Raw genomic sequence first — 14,689 nt, 5'->3', positions numbered from 1 at the left:
TCAGATACAAATTGAAAACTTACAAGTTGCATCCAACAGTTTGGGTTTTAAATGTTTAAAAAACTTATTTAAATGGTGTGATTTTTTGTGCTTAACAACAACATTTACAAAATTGATATTGAAGTCGAGATCAGTGTTAATGAAAATGTAAAATAGATAGTTTAAATAGAAACATCAAAAATTAGCAATTCGAACATTTTAAAGATTTCAACACTTTTTTGAGTTCAATCTTAAGATGGGATTTAAATTATTACTATTAAAATGTAAAATCATTCTGAATTTAAAATCGCTTTCGTTGCAGGAATAAAACTGAAATTTAGTATTCAGGAATACATCTGATGTATTCCAATCATGCGTCATCAAGTTTTGCGTCTCACACTCACTTTGTATAACTGATGGACACTGTCAAATACTCAGAATAACAATAAAAACACATCTAAGTGTTCAAAATTTATCCAATCGGATTTTACCCATATTAAAGTATATAAATCGGCTCAGAATTACGTTCTGAGTCTGTCTATTCGTTCGCCTGTCTATGTATCCTTGTGATGTAGGTCGCAATTTTGAAGAGAATTTTATGAAAATTTACACATAAGTACGTATTTTATTTATTATGTCATAAAGCCCCTATTCAATCTATTAAACCTCCTATATTTTATTACAATAGACTAATCTCCGTACTCAACCAACCGGTGCTGGTATAATAGGATAGATTGCAAGGTTTCTGGAACTATGGCTAAAGTTTAAGACAAAAGCAACCAGAGTGCTATTATTGGACAGGAACCATTAGAGGTAATAGAATCGTTAATAGTTATGTACGTAATTTTAAACCACACAACCGTAAACCTTTCGACTTTTTATTGTTGTTCAAAAAAAGATTCCTGGAAACAAGAAATAATAAAGATATATAAAAAATCTTGAAATTTTGAGAAAAAGGGTGATTTATTTAGGGAAAGGGTTCCCTAATTTCAGAGGAACACATTCCATTATAGTATCGATAGAACAGTGAAATACACCCCACGTTGCAACAGTGGTCCATTGAATCTATAGAGTTGGATACCGTAATGTCACCGATAAGTACTTCTGCTCTCTCTTTTACGCGGTCGAGTAGCTCCAAAATAGACGTCGAAGCTGCGACCCATACGTGAGAGTTGTATTCCTTTTTCAGTCGGATATAAATAATGTAAATTGTAAGAATATCAGATGGCCTTACACCTTTTCAAAAAACCGAGTCACTTGAATGCTTCTTTCGACACATGAAAAATGTGTTTAATCCAGCGGACATCGTACTGCATTTTCATGCCCAGAACATCAAGAGTTTCCGATAACTTAATATTTACATACAGTTCGACCAACATTATCTGCCATGCTATTTATATGCTAGAAAAGAACATTTAGTGTTGCGGGTGTTAACACGAGTCCATTCAGAGATTTTAATCAAGTTGTGATTAAACGATTCATCCATATTGCGCTTCATAGCCTCAATGTCTTGAGGGCTTGGCCTATAATTTAATGAATAAGAATGGCAGATATTGCTGACATCGGCAAAAGAGTGCATACAATTAGAAGTTTAACATAGAAGATCATTTATGAAGATAAAAAATAGGGTAGGGAAAAAAATGGAGCCTTGCGGTACCCCTGAATTAATCTTGAACTCGTTTAATGAATCTGCCCGGTACAAGGTATCTATTTTTTTTTTAATATTTCGCACATTGGCCAAGTAAGCAAAGAAATGCTAAACATGGTTTTCGGAAGTTATTTTCTCATTTTATTTCTTAGTAATAATTATCATGGTTTTCAAATGAACATTGACTCCTTAGAAATGATAATTTGTAATTTTTTAAAAATAACACTAGAATAAAATTCGGTGAAATTCGCCAATAAGTAGTTGTGGTAGAATTAAGCCATCTCTGTTAGTCTCAAATGTAAATCATTGAAGCCTAAGTTTTTGGAACATCTTGGGACAATTATGCTCCGACCATAAGGATTTCTCACTAAGCAAAATTTCAGGTTGCTGTAACAGTTCATCTGTTACAATAGTTTTTACTCAGATCTTTCCTGACCAAAAACTTTTAGTTGAAAATGGAAACAATCGGCCATCTCTGTCAGTCTCAAACGTAAATTATTGAAGCTTAAGTTTTTGGAACATCTTGGGAAAGTTATGCTCCGACTATAAGGATTTATCACTATATTTCAGGGTGCTGTAACAGTTCATCTCTTACAATAATTTTTACTCAGATCTTTCCTGACCAAAAACTTTTAGTTGAAAATGGAAACAATCGGCCGTCTTCAGATGAGTAAAAATAACACTAGAATAAAATTTCCAGGTGAAATTCGCCAATAAGTAGTTGTGATAGAATTGAGCCATCTCTGTTAGTCTCAAACGTAAATCATTGAAGCTTAAGTTTTTGGAACATCTTGGACAGCTATGCACCGGCCGTAAGGATTTCTCACTAAGCAAAATTTCAGGATGCTGTAAAAATGTATCTATTAGAATAGTTTTTACTCAGATCTTTCCTGTCTGGCTAGAAAGACATTAGGTCCTTTTTGCTTGCCAGAGATCTTCCCGGTCTTTTCATTTTAACAATTCAAATATGTCATCTGCACAGATACGTTTATTTATGATGCGGAATGCATTTATTTGTTAGATTTGAAAAACACTCGCTATTTAGATCAAAGCGATGGCGACTAATTGGTTCACACATCACTACAATTGTATACTCTAAGCCAAAAACTGTCAGCATGAGCTTTTAGGAAATTAGTTTGATTTAAAACTCTAATTAATTAAGGTGATGTGCAAAGATGACTGATGAATGTTTTCATTCAACCGAGTTCAATTGCTTTTGTACTTCATTAATCCAGAAGTTGATCAGAAGTTGATCAAGATATTAAATTCTTGCAAGTATTACGAAAGTAATACTGCGCTCTGTTCCTCATAATTCTGGAGTGAAGTAACAAATAACAAACGAAAATGATCCACTAAAAGATGAATTTCTATTGCCAAATCTGTTATAAAATACTACTAATTAAGTTTTTAAATTATTAAAATATACTTGTTAGCTAACTTCCCCACCGCAATCTATTTGTTTACAATAATCAAAACCCGCTACTAAGAAAATGATTTGAACACAAAAGTGCAATGAATCACCCGAAGGCCCTTTCTTTTCTATAGCGAATGATACAGATAGACAGACAAATACACAACAATGGTAAAATCATTGGTTTGTAACCAATAATTTTGACGAAAACAAGATTTTCAATTCTTATTAAATTAAAATGCAAACTAAATAAAGCTGCCGCATACATATTTCGAAAGAATAGAAGAAACAAAGAAAAATGAGGTCAATGATTTGGACTGAATGAATGGTTGTACACTAGATTTTAGTTTAGTTCAGCCAGAGACAATCAAGAAAAATACATTGAAGAAGAACAACGCCCCCTTGAAAAACTTTTTAATAGTTTGTAAATATTAGTACAATTATGGAGTCTCATAAAACTGCAAAGCCTTTTTGGAAAACTTACCCAATTTATCCTCTGTCTGACCATCGTCGCCTGCGGCAGACATATCAAAATTGTCCATGTTTTTTTATTGAATTTAATTTTTTCTTTTTATAAATGCTCACACATGTACTTTTTACTTTTTGTTTGCTTATTTTCTTGTTAAATTCAATAGCACTTAATGGCTATTATTTGTTTATATTAAATAGCATTAATTTAATTGTAGAAAATCTGCACTTTTAATTTATTTTTCACAATTTCTTTCACTCAAACAAAAAAACTGCACAAAAATGTAGCCATCTTTACTTCTTCTTATTTCGTTTTTTTTTCTTATTGCAAAATTTTGACGTTTTCTTTTGATTGAAATTGTTGCTGTCAAAACCATATGGTTGGGAAAAAACAGCTGGAATTTGTTTTTCTTTTATTTTGTTTTGATACGAAAACGTCAACAAATGAAGAATGAGTAAAATAAAGGAAATAGATCAAATGTAAATAGAGAGCAGTGTTGATAATTAAACAGCTGATTAGTGTTGGGCAGAATTTTTGAGTTGTAAATAAAAAATTTCGACAATTTGAAAGCAATAATGCTAAATAAATTGTAATTGACAAAATTTTTTTTAAGGAATATATATATATATAAGGAATATTAATATTTAATTTATCTAGTATATTTTCTATTCTATGTAGTGTTCTATAGTTGAAAGGAAAAGTCGACTTTTCGACTTTTTCATTTAGTTAAAAGTCGACTTTTCGACTTTTTGCATTTTATGAAAAGTCGATTTTTCGACTTTTTTCATTTAATTAAAAGTCGACTTTTAGACTTTTCGACTATAAGTATTTTATAAATAGTCGACTTTTTCCGACTTTTCGACTTCTTTCGATTTTTTTCGACTATTTTTTGACTTTTTTCGAGTTTTTTCGACTATTTTAGAGTTTTTGACTTTATTTTCCACTTTTTTAAAATTTTCGACTATTTTTGACTTTTTTCTACTATTTTTGAGTTTTCGACTTTTTCCAAATTTTTTCGACTTTTTCCGACTTTTCGACTTTCTTCGACTTTTCGACTTTTTTCGACTTATCGGCTTTTTTCGACTTTTCGACTTTTATTAACAAAGTCGACTTTTAGACTTTTTTCACAGACGATAGTCGAGTTATCGACTTTTTTGGAACAAAATAGTCGACTTCGACTTTTCGACTTTTTTCGACAAAAAGTCGATTGTTCGATTATTCGAAAGTCGATTTATAGAACCCTAATCCTATGTACTAATAACAGGTGGCGCAAAAGTAATCCTCCTATCAGAAAATGCTATAAATTTTGTGTGGCTCCTAATGTCAGTTCTGTTTTGACATATGTGTAGTAAACACATGCGAAATACACGTTATAAACATGTAATAAACCGATCCGAAAATATTATGAAAGAATGTTAGGCATATATGTATACAAAACATATTCGTGTTGAATTGTATCCACATATTATTTTAATTTTAATTAATGAGTAATTTACAATTAAGTGATTTTCGGAAGTGGACTTTATATGGGAGCTATGGTCAATTATTGACCAACCCCAAAACATTTGTATATATTTGTATATATGTATATGTTGGTATATAAAACATATTCATGTAGAATTTTATCCCGATATCATTAGTAAGCAATGAGTTAATATCGATTAAGAGAATTTCAGAGAGAGCATAAGAGACATGACCAATTGTAGACCGTTCCGGAAATAATTTCACAAAATGAATTGTATTTATACCAACCACATTCGAGAAAAATCTTATCCCGATATTCATTATTAATACATGGGTCATTTACGATATTGATTATTAATACATGAGTCATTTACGATATGAAATTTTGAAGCGATTCTAATAATTTTCAATCATGTTAATCCCTGGACGGAGGAAAAGACTTCTGGCAAGAACAAAAACTTATAAAGAATGAGAAAAACCAAATATTTTCATCGGTTGTTTCGGAATTTTGATCATATAATATTTAGGGTTGGAAATTTATATTGTAGAAATTACAAGCGGAATGACAAATACATGGATAGATACATACAAACGTAAATATGTACTTAATACATCGCGTTAATGTCAAAAAGTACTAAAAAACAAAATACAACACTTTCTATACCTTTATTGCAACTTAATTGCCCAACAATGGTAGCACGTTTTTTGCATTATCTCTCTCCCGCTCTTTAATTCATTCCCTTTTTTGCTTTGTTTTGATGTGTAAGCCAAAGTTATCGATATATGATTTGTTATCAACAAACATATGTATGTATGGTTGACAAAATTTGAAAAAAACTACGTTTGTTTATTTTAACAAAAAACTTAAATATTATTAAAAATTTGTATTGTTTATAACAATTATCTTATTATTTTCTTATCTATAAAGATCCCTAATAATAAAATAATTGTATTACACTTAAGAACTTAGTTTCCTTTCGATAACATTACAATTGCTATATTCCTGCAAATAAATTCGATATGGTTACCCCATTCAATAGCATTTTTTCGATAACTCCAAGACGACGTCATATTTTTTGCAAAAACAGTGCTTTTAATTGATAAAATTAAACATTTTTTAAGAAACTGTGCAATATTGTCTTATCAAAACAAAGTATGGCTGATTAACAAAAATATTTCGAAACGTAAACAAAAACAATTTCTTATATTTACCTAAAAATAACACTACCAAAGGGCACTTACAATCAAAAAAGGGGCTGCGTTAGCCAAAGGTTTGTCGCTGTTTTTTTGTTTTTTACATAATTCTGTAAAAACTTATTTTTTTGGTTATTATAGCTGAAATTATTAACTAGCATCAGCACCATGGAAATACCTATTCATCCTTTAACTAGTGATCCCACCTCCGCTTGGAAGGAGATCTCTAAAACTCAACGTGTCATAAAAGTTACCATGAAACCACCTCAAACAGGAGTGGCTTTTAATAAGGCGCGCGTTGTGTGCATGAGTGATACGCACTCATTGACCCCCTACATTAAGTTTGATATACCGGATGGTGATATTTTTATACATGCCGGAGATTTTACCAAATGTGGCCAGTTAGAGGAAGTTATAGAATTTAATAACTGGATTAGTACTCTGCCGCATAAACACAAAATTGTTATTGCCGGAAATCATGAATTGAGTTTTGATTCGACATTTACCCATCCATTTCAAAATCGAAATAGTAATGAAAGGTATGTTTTAAATACTAAATAATACCTACTTTATTATAAGAAGATAAAATCCTTAAGTAGGAACATGGGAAATACCTATTTCTTGTTAACAACATAACTTAAATGAAATGGAAATGTCTTAAGTGTAGTTTATAGTATATTCTATAGTCTAGCCTATAGACTAGGCTATAGTCTATTTTAGTCTATAGTCTAGTCTCTTCTATAGTCTAGTATATAGTCTAGCCTATGGTCTAGCCTATGGTCTATCCCATAGTATATTTCTACTATGGTCTACCCTATAATCTATAGCAAAGTCTATAGACGAGTCTATAGTCTAGTCTATAGTCCAGTCTATAGTCCAGTCTATAATCTAGTCTATAGTATAGTCTAAAGTGTAAAGTCTCTAGCTAGTCTAGTCTCTATTATTTCTATTGAATATATTTTTTAAATGCTAAAATATAAATTTTTCTATAGAAAACTATAAGTTCTTTTATTCCTTTAACCATCTCTCTTCCTAGAACTAAACACACTGGTATGTCCATACTTGATGACCTGCCCACGCTAGGCAATGCCAAAGAAAATATTGTAGATGCCGTTCAAACTCCCAACATTCGAGATGTTTTAACCAATTGTACCTATATCGAAGATGAACTCATAGAAATTTGGGGTATACGTATATATGGCAGTCCCTGGCAACCGGAATTTTGTAAATGGGCTTTTAATGTACCGCGTGGTTTACCATGTCTAGAGAAATGGAATCAAATACCATCAGATATTGATATTTTAGTTACGCATACACCACCCGTGGGGCATGGTGATCTATGCTGTTCGGGTGTACGTGCCGGTTGTGTAGAACTATTGACAACCATACAGAAACGTGTTAAACCCAAATATCATGTATTTGGTCATGTCCACGAAGGTTATGGTATAACCTCAGATGGCCGGGTGATCTATGTGAATGCATCAACGTGCGATATTAATTATTTACCCAATAATCCTCCTATTGTTTTTGATGTAACGTTACCGCCCGGTTGTCGTAAGGATGAGTAAAATTAATCGAATTAAGCAATGAACAAACACAGGTGGATTATATTAGTCATGTTTTTTTTAGTTTTATTTGTATATATAGTTTTTATATACGCGTTTTTATGTTTTTGTAATGATATTAAATATATTTTTGTACAAATTTTTTTATTATAATTTCGTTGTTTTAAAACACGTACATATTTTTTTGTTTTTAATATGTATTCCTTTTTTTGCGCAGAAAATAAAAGTTTTTATTATTTTCACACAAAATATTTTCTTTTATTTTATTGCATTTATGTAATTGTGCAATTGTTTTATTTTTGTTTATTTTGTTTTTACGAATAGTTTAAAAGGACAAAAATTATTATACTCTAAAGCACAATAACAAATTTGGCACAATAACCTAGAGTAATTTTCACTTCTATTTTCATTATTCCAAAACTATTGATAGAGTTATTGATGGTTTTTAACAGAAATTTTGTATGCTAAGAATGTACAATAATCTTAAATTAAACTGTTGATAACTTTATGAATCTATAACCTATGAACTAGAACTGATTATTAGTGTTTTAAAGACCTATTTTGACAAAAATATATACATATACATCTCTATTTGTGACAAAATTCTAGATATGTATGTGAAATTAAACAATTTGCGACCAACTACAAATAGCAATTAAAAAAAGTCGAAACCCAGAGACCAAAGTTAACTCCTGCTGAGTTAAATCCGAATCTGGTCTCAGAAATTTTGTGTCTTTTGAGTGGTCTATAGACTAGTCTCTTGTCCGTTCTACAGAATTGTATCTTTTATAGTATATGGACTAATCTATAGACTTTATTAATATAATGACTAAACAATAGACTAGATAACAGGCTAGTCTCTTCTCAAGTCTATTTAATAGTCTCTTGTCTAGTCTACTGACTAGTCTGTTATCTAGTATAGAATAGCCTGTTATCTATTATATAGGCTAGCCTATTGTCTAGTCTATAGAATTGTCTCTTGTCTAGTCTATAGACTAGATGACAGACTAGACTATAGAGTAGTCTTTTATCTAGTCTGTAAACTAACCAGTTATCTAGTATATTATCTAGCCTATAGAATTGTCTCATGTCTAGTCTATGGACTAGTCTATAGACTTTACTAATCTAATGACTAGACAATAGACTAGTCTGTAGACTAACCTGTTATCTAGTCTATTGTCTAGCCTATAGAATTGTCTCATGTCTAGTCTATAGACTTTACTAATCTAATGACTAGACAATAAACTAGATAGTGGATTGACATCTTCTCTGACCTCTGACTAGACCTCTGGTGTTGTGTATAGACTAATCTGTTATCTAGTCTATAGACTAGTCTCTTATCTAATCTATAGACTAGAATATTATCTAGTCAATAGAGACTACTCTATAGAGAATAGACTACTCTATAGACTAAACAAGAGGCTAGTCTATTATCTTGTCTGTAGACTAGTATAGTGTCTAGTCATTAGATTAGTGAAGTCTATGGACTAGTCCAGACAAGAGACAGTTATATACGTTAGACAAGAGTCTATTCTGTAGACTAGATAAAATGCTAGTCTAAAGACTAGACAAGAGCCAGCTCTATAGGCCATACAAGAGTCTAGTCTATAGACTAAATTACAGGCTAGTCTATAGACTAGACAAGAGACTACTCTATAGACTAGAGAAGAGTCTAGTCATTAGATTCTTCTTGACTAGTCTATAAACTAGCCTGTTATCATTTAGTCTCTAGTCTAATCTACGATCTAGTCTATATAGTTTACTAATCTAATGACTAGACAATAAACTAGTCTATAGACTCTCTAGTCTATAGAGTAGTATCTTATCTAGTCTGTTATCTAGTCTATAGCCTATTGTCTAGTCTTTAGATTAGTATGTATATTATATCGCTTAGCATATAAGGGATTAATGGTGATTATAAATCCCATAATCGAGACTTCAAGTTGAAGCCTTGTGCAATCAGGGTACACTAGTCTACACTGGTGCCAACTTTCATTTTGTTATGTAAAATTTCCTGTTTTTACAGTACTTTAAAGTTTATAATGCTTTATTTTCAATTAATTATTAATTTTTTAAATTCGTTATTATTTCGTAAATTTAATTTATGTATTTCGCAAAATAAAAACACCTACATACATTAAGAAATGCTATGCTCAAGTATGCAATAGAGAGGGGAGGCTTGCTTCAATTGTCATTAAAGAATGGATCGTTTGTCATTTCTTTACTCTAACAATCATGCCTTAAAGTATTATCAATTAAATTTAAAAAAATTACTACCTACAACATTTATTAATTAGATCTATTAAAAAATATTAAGGCGAAATAAAAAAACATTAAAAAATTAAAATTCCAAGAAAAAATTGTAATAAACTTTAGAAATAACAATAAATATGAAAAAAATATATAAAAATTTTGAAGCTGGCAACATTATTTAAAATCTAGTACTAAAATAATTTGTAATAGATTAGAAAAACACACCACCAACATAATCGATCATCACTACTGCAAAATATAACAGGACTTTTTTTTAGTACTGAATACTTGCGCTACGCTAGTGATCACCATCATTCATCGTCATCATCATCATCTTCGACCACATCATTTTCATAGCTGTTCGGCAATTATTTCAACTTCGGCGCTTAGTACTACTTCAGTTTGTTATAGTTTTTTTTTAATTTAAATAAACAAAAAGAATCCTCAGCGATCGTTAAAAAGTGATCGTATAAATTAAAAAGAAATTTCTACATAATTTAAGTAAAATAAGGATCTTTTCGTACTACAACTACTACTAAATATCTTAAGACAAAATGGTAAGTAACATTTCTTTGTTCCAAGGACATTTGAGGTTATATATTTAAATAAGAAATTATTAAGGGTTGCAAAAAAACTGGTTTCCCTTTTTGCAATTTTGTGATCTTTCTAAACATCTGCAGTGAGTGTGTGATCTTATTTTGTTGCTTCAGTGAGACGGAGTTATTCATTTTAACTTATTCGTTATTAAAATGGCGTTTAACTACTGCAAAAATAGTGTAATAATACAAATTAAATAATTAAAAAAATATTTAAGTATAGAAAAAGACCGCTTGAGAGATATAAATTTAAAGATCTTTTATCGATACTCTGTGGTTTGGAAACATTTTATTTTGGAAATAATTCAGTATCTCGTGAACTATTGAAGATTTTGTAACAAAATTGTACATGATCGGAACTGAGGTGTTTTTGATTTAATTTACGGTTGTTCGGCGTCGTAGTTGGCCTCCAAAAACGGTCACCTTGGGTCTATTATTTTTATTAAAACACAAAAATTCAATGAGAATAAAAAATTTTAAATCTAGATCTATTTGTCATAAACGTTTTGCTAACAACAATCTTGTGCATAATAAAATTTATAATCTTCCAAAGTTGAAACATGTAAAAACAGCCCCGTTCACGTTTTTCTTTTGCACAAATATCTTTTTTAAGAAAGAAATTTCTTCGGGGCCAGGTATATGAATAAGAAAGAAAATATAACACAAAAACGTTTGATATATTCATTCAAACTTTGCCAATTTTGAAAAAGAAAATTTAAGTCTTATACATATATCACAACTTTGAAAAACATCTCTGTGTGCAACTTTAACAAAAGATTCAAGTTTTGGAATATATTTTCCCCGTTTTAGGAATTTAGGTATTTTTATCAGGCATGGAAAATTTTAATTCTGAAATAGTTCTAACATATTACAAAAAGAGACTTTTTTAGGTTTTAAAGTACTAAACTAATTTCCCGCTAGACTACAGACTAGATTATAGACTAGACTGCTGACTAGACAAGACTAGTGTATAGTCTGGTCTATAGTCTAGTTTATAATCTAGTCTATAGTCTAGTCTATAATCTAGTCTATAGTCCAGTTTATAATTTAGTCTATAATCTAGTCTATAATCTAGTCTATAATCTAGTCTATAGTCTACTCTATAGTCTACTCTATAGTCTAGTCCATAGTCTAGTCTATAGTCTAGTCTATAGTCTAGTCTATAGTCTAGTCTATGGTCTAGTCTATAGTCTAGTCTACAGTCTAGTCTATAGTCTAGTCTATAGTCTAGTCTATAGTCTAGCCTATAGTCTAGTCTATAGTCTAGTCTATAGTCTAGTCTATAATCTAGTCTATAGTTTAGTCTATAGTCTAGTCTATAGTCTAGTCTACAATCTAGTCTATAATCTAGTCTATAGTCTAGTCTATAGTCTAGTCTATAGTCTAGTCTATAGTGTAGTCTATAGTGCAGTCTATAGTCTAGTCTATAGTCTAGTCTATAGTCTAGTCTATAATCTAGCCTATAGTCTAGTCTATAGTCTAGCCTATAGTTTAGTCTATAGTCTAGTCTAGTCTATAGTCTAGTCTATAGTCTAGTCTATAGTCTAGTCTATAATCTAGTCTATAGTCTAGTCTATAATCTAGTCTATAGTTTAGTCTATAGTCTAGTCTATAGTCAAGACTAGACAAGCTTTTGTTCATTTTCATTTCATCACTCTACTAGTATTTTTAATTCAGTTACAAAAGTTAAATTCATTAAACTGAAAGGAGCTTTGTCCAATGAGGGCTGATTTCTCCCATTTTAATGCCAAATACTGCCCTAATATGATTTCGACAGACAGAAGGACGGAAATAGCTATGTCGTCTTAGAATCTAATAATTACCCATAATATACGTATGTACCTACATATGTATATAATTTTGTGGGTTTATAGTCGGTGGATATAAAAAATCAATAAACCAAAATGTTCTTGTAAATTACTATTCTATTTTTCTCCATTTATTACCGCCTCCAAACACATTAAAACTAATTTGAAACCCATTTCACATATTCTTTCTTTTTAGCGTGAAGTTATCTCTATTCAAATTGGTCAGGGTGGCATTCAAATCGGCAACGCCTGCTGGGAATTATATTTACTTGAACATGGCATCAAACCGGATGGTTCTGTCAAAACCAAAGAGGAAATGTTGGCCAGCGGCAGTAGTGCCGGTACAGTGGGCAATGAAGGTACATCGAATGCCACAAATGATGCGCGTACGTTTTTTGCCGAAACCGGTTCAGGCAAACAAGTACCACGATCAATTTTCGTAGATTTGGAACCGACAGTAATTGATGATGTACGTAATGGTCCCATGCGTAGTCTTTACCATCCCGAACAGCTAATATCGGGCAAAGAGGATGCGGCCAATAATTATGCCCGTGGTCACTACTCCATTGGCAAGGAAGTGATCGATAATGTAACTACACGCATACAGAAAATTGCCGAACAATGTGATGGTCTCCAGGGCTTCTTAATATTTCACAGTTTGGGTGGTGGCACAGGATCGGGTTTTACCTCTTTGCTAATGGAACGTTTGTCAATGGATTTTAGCAAGAAATGTAAATTGGATTTTGCCGTTTATCCTTCGCCCAAAGTGTCGACAGCTGTTGTGGAACCCTACAATGCTCTACTCACCACTCACTCTACATTGGAGCATTCGGATTGTGTGTTTATGGTGGACAATGAAGCTATTTATGAAATTTGTAAAAATAGTTTGAATGTAGATCGTCCAGACTATCGGAACTTGAATCGTTTAATTGCACAAATCGTTAGCTCCACAACAGCTTCTCTGCGTTTTAGTGGTTCCATGAATGTGGATTTGAATGAGTTCCAAACGAATTTGGTACCATTTCCTCGTATTCACTTCCCACTGGTGGCTTATGCTCCGCTGGTCTCAGCCGCTCGAGCGTCCCATGAACAGCATGCCATTACCTCCCTAACAAATGCTTGTTTCGAATCGGGCAATATGATGGTAAAGTGTGATCCGCGCGCTGGCAAATACATGGCCTGCTGCATGTTGTATCGTGGTGACGTTGTTCCCAAAGATGTCAACGCCGCCGTCTCGGCCATCAAATCGAAACGACACATTCAGTTTGTCGATTGGTGTCCAACAGGCTTTAAAATCGGTATTAATTATGAGAAACCAGCATTTGTACCCGACGGCGATCTAGCCAAAACTTCTCGTGCCGTTTGTATGTTATCGAATACCACCGCCATAGCAGTGGCGTTCAGTAATTTGTGCTATAAATTTGACTTGATGTTTAAGAAACGTGCCTTCGTCCATTGGTATGTCGGTGAGGGTATGGAGGAAGGTGAATTTACAGAAGCCCGCGAAGATCTTGCTGCTCTCGAGCGAGATTTCGAAGAAGTCGGTACTGATGATGCCGCCCAAGCTGGCGAAGATGGAGATTATGAGTATTAAACTGTTAAACAAAGTTAACTAGTTATTATTATGATTTTTTTTTTTGTTGCTAAAACAATTATGTTGATTGATTGATTAAGTTATAAATTGAGTTTTGAGAAAAAATTATAAATTTTTATAAAAAATAAGTAAAGATAAAAAAGATTAACTAGATGTTTCTAGATAACGTGCTAGTAATTGTAGTTAAAATTTTACTTGTACTTTGTTTTTGTTGCAATAACAAGTACGATTTTTATTTAAAGTACTTGCAAGTTATTTTGGAAACATCTGGTAAGTAAAATTATAAAATGTGAATAAATACAAATTGGATACAAAAAAATTATGTCTTGATTTTATAGATTCTTTTTGACTTTGATAGGGAATGCTTTCATGTACTTAGAATAGTGTAATTTATTTTTTCTAACTTTTAGCAGTTCCATGGTGACTTTTTTGTATAGTTGAGCCATTTCCTATATTTGGTCTTAGAGGATTTAATGAGGATTGAGTCATTTATGGACTGGGCACAACAGAATTTGAAATAATAAATAATATTTTCAATAAACTGATTTACTGCAAGAGGAGTTATATGATGGCTAGGGATCAATTATGGTTCGTTCTTCACACAATTTGGTAGAGAGTTTTTGGTTTATCGAATTTCGATGAAATCGTGGACCGTTTTCAATACCAAACAAACCGTATCAATAGAGAATATTTGTCCAAAATTTCAGC

At 31.8% G+C, this 14,689-nt stretch overlaps 3 protein-coding genes across 7 annotated transcripts in view; 2 read left to right on the top strand and 1 right to left on the bottom strand.

The window, feature by feature from the left end:
- LOC119608033 (protein furry) overlaps nt 1-3,815 on the bottom strand; it is a 132,552-nt gene extending 128,737 nt beyond the window's left edge. For all 5 annotated transcript variants that reach the window (XM_037962262.1, XM_037962264.1, XM_037962259.1 and 2 more), the window contains exon 1: nt 3,523-3,815. Coding sequence is in view for 1 of the 5 variants with exons in the window: in XM_037962260.1 (XP_037818188.1) it covers nt 3,523-3,580 (58 nt within the window). In the remaining 4 variants the exon portion in view is untranslated. The remainder of the gene's footprint in view (nt 1-3,522) is intronic.
- Nucleotides 3,816-5,979: 2,164 nt separating this feature from the next.
- Nucleotides 5,980-7,905, top strand: LOC119608038 (UPF0046 protein C25E10.12). The gene is made up of 3 exons (XM_037962270.1): nt 5,980-6,242; nt 6,307-6,704; nt 7,202-7,905. Exons 2-3 carry the CDS (start codon nt 6,334-6,336, stop codon nt 7,731-7,733), a joined length of 903 nt encoding a protein of 300 aa, XP_037818198.1. The 5' UTR covers nt 5,980-6,242; nt 6,307-6,333; the 3' UTR covers nt 7,734-7,905.
- Nucleotides 7,906-10,260: 2,355 nt separating this feature from the next.
- Nucleotides 10,261-14,300, top strand: LOC119608037 (tubulin alpha-4 chain). The gene is made up of 2 exons (XM_037962269.1): nt 10,261-10,540; nt 12,584-14,300. Exons 1-2 carry the CDS (start codon nt 10,538-10,540, stop codon nt 13,979-13,981), a joined length of 1,401 nt encoding a protein of 466 aa, XP_037818197.1. The 5' UTR covers nt 10,261-10,537; the 3' UTR covers nt 13,982-14,300.
- The last annotated feature ends 389 nt before the right edge of the window (nt 14,301-14,689 follow it).

Source organism: Lucilia sericata, unplaced genomic scaffold, assembly GCF_015586225.1.
Source record: "Lucilia sericata isolate MDLA Ls3-8-SP2 unplaced genomic scaffold, ASM1558622v1 Contig000777F_arrow, whole genome shotgun sequence".
NCBI classification, from domain to species: domain Eukaryota; kingdom Metazoa; phylum Arthropoda; class Insecta; order Diptera; family Calliphoridae; genus Lucilia; species Lucilia sericata.
The sequence above is the reverse complement of the archived record's forward strand: the minus strand, read 5'-3'. Positions and strand labels throughout refer to the sequence as shown.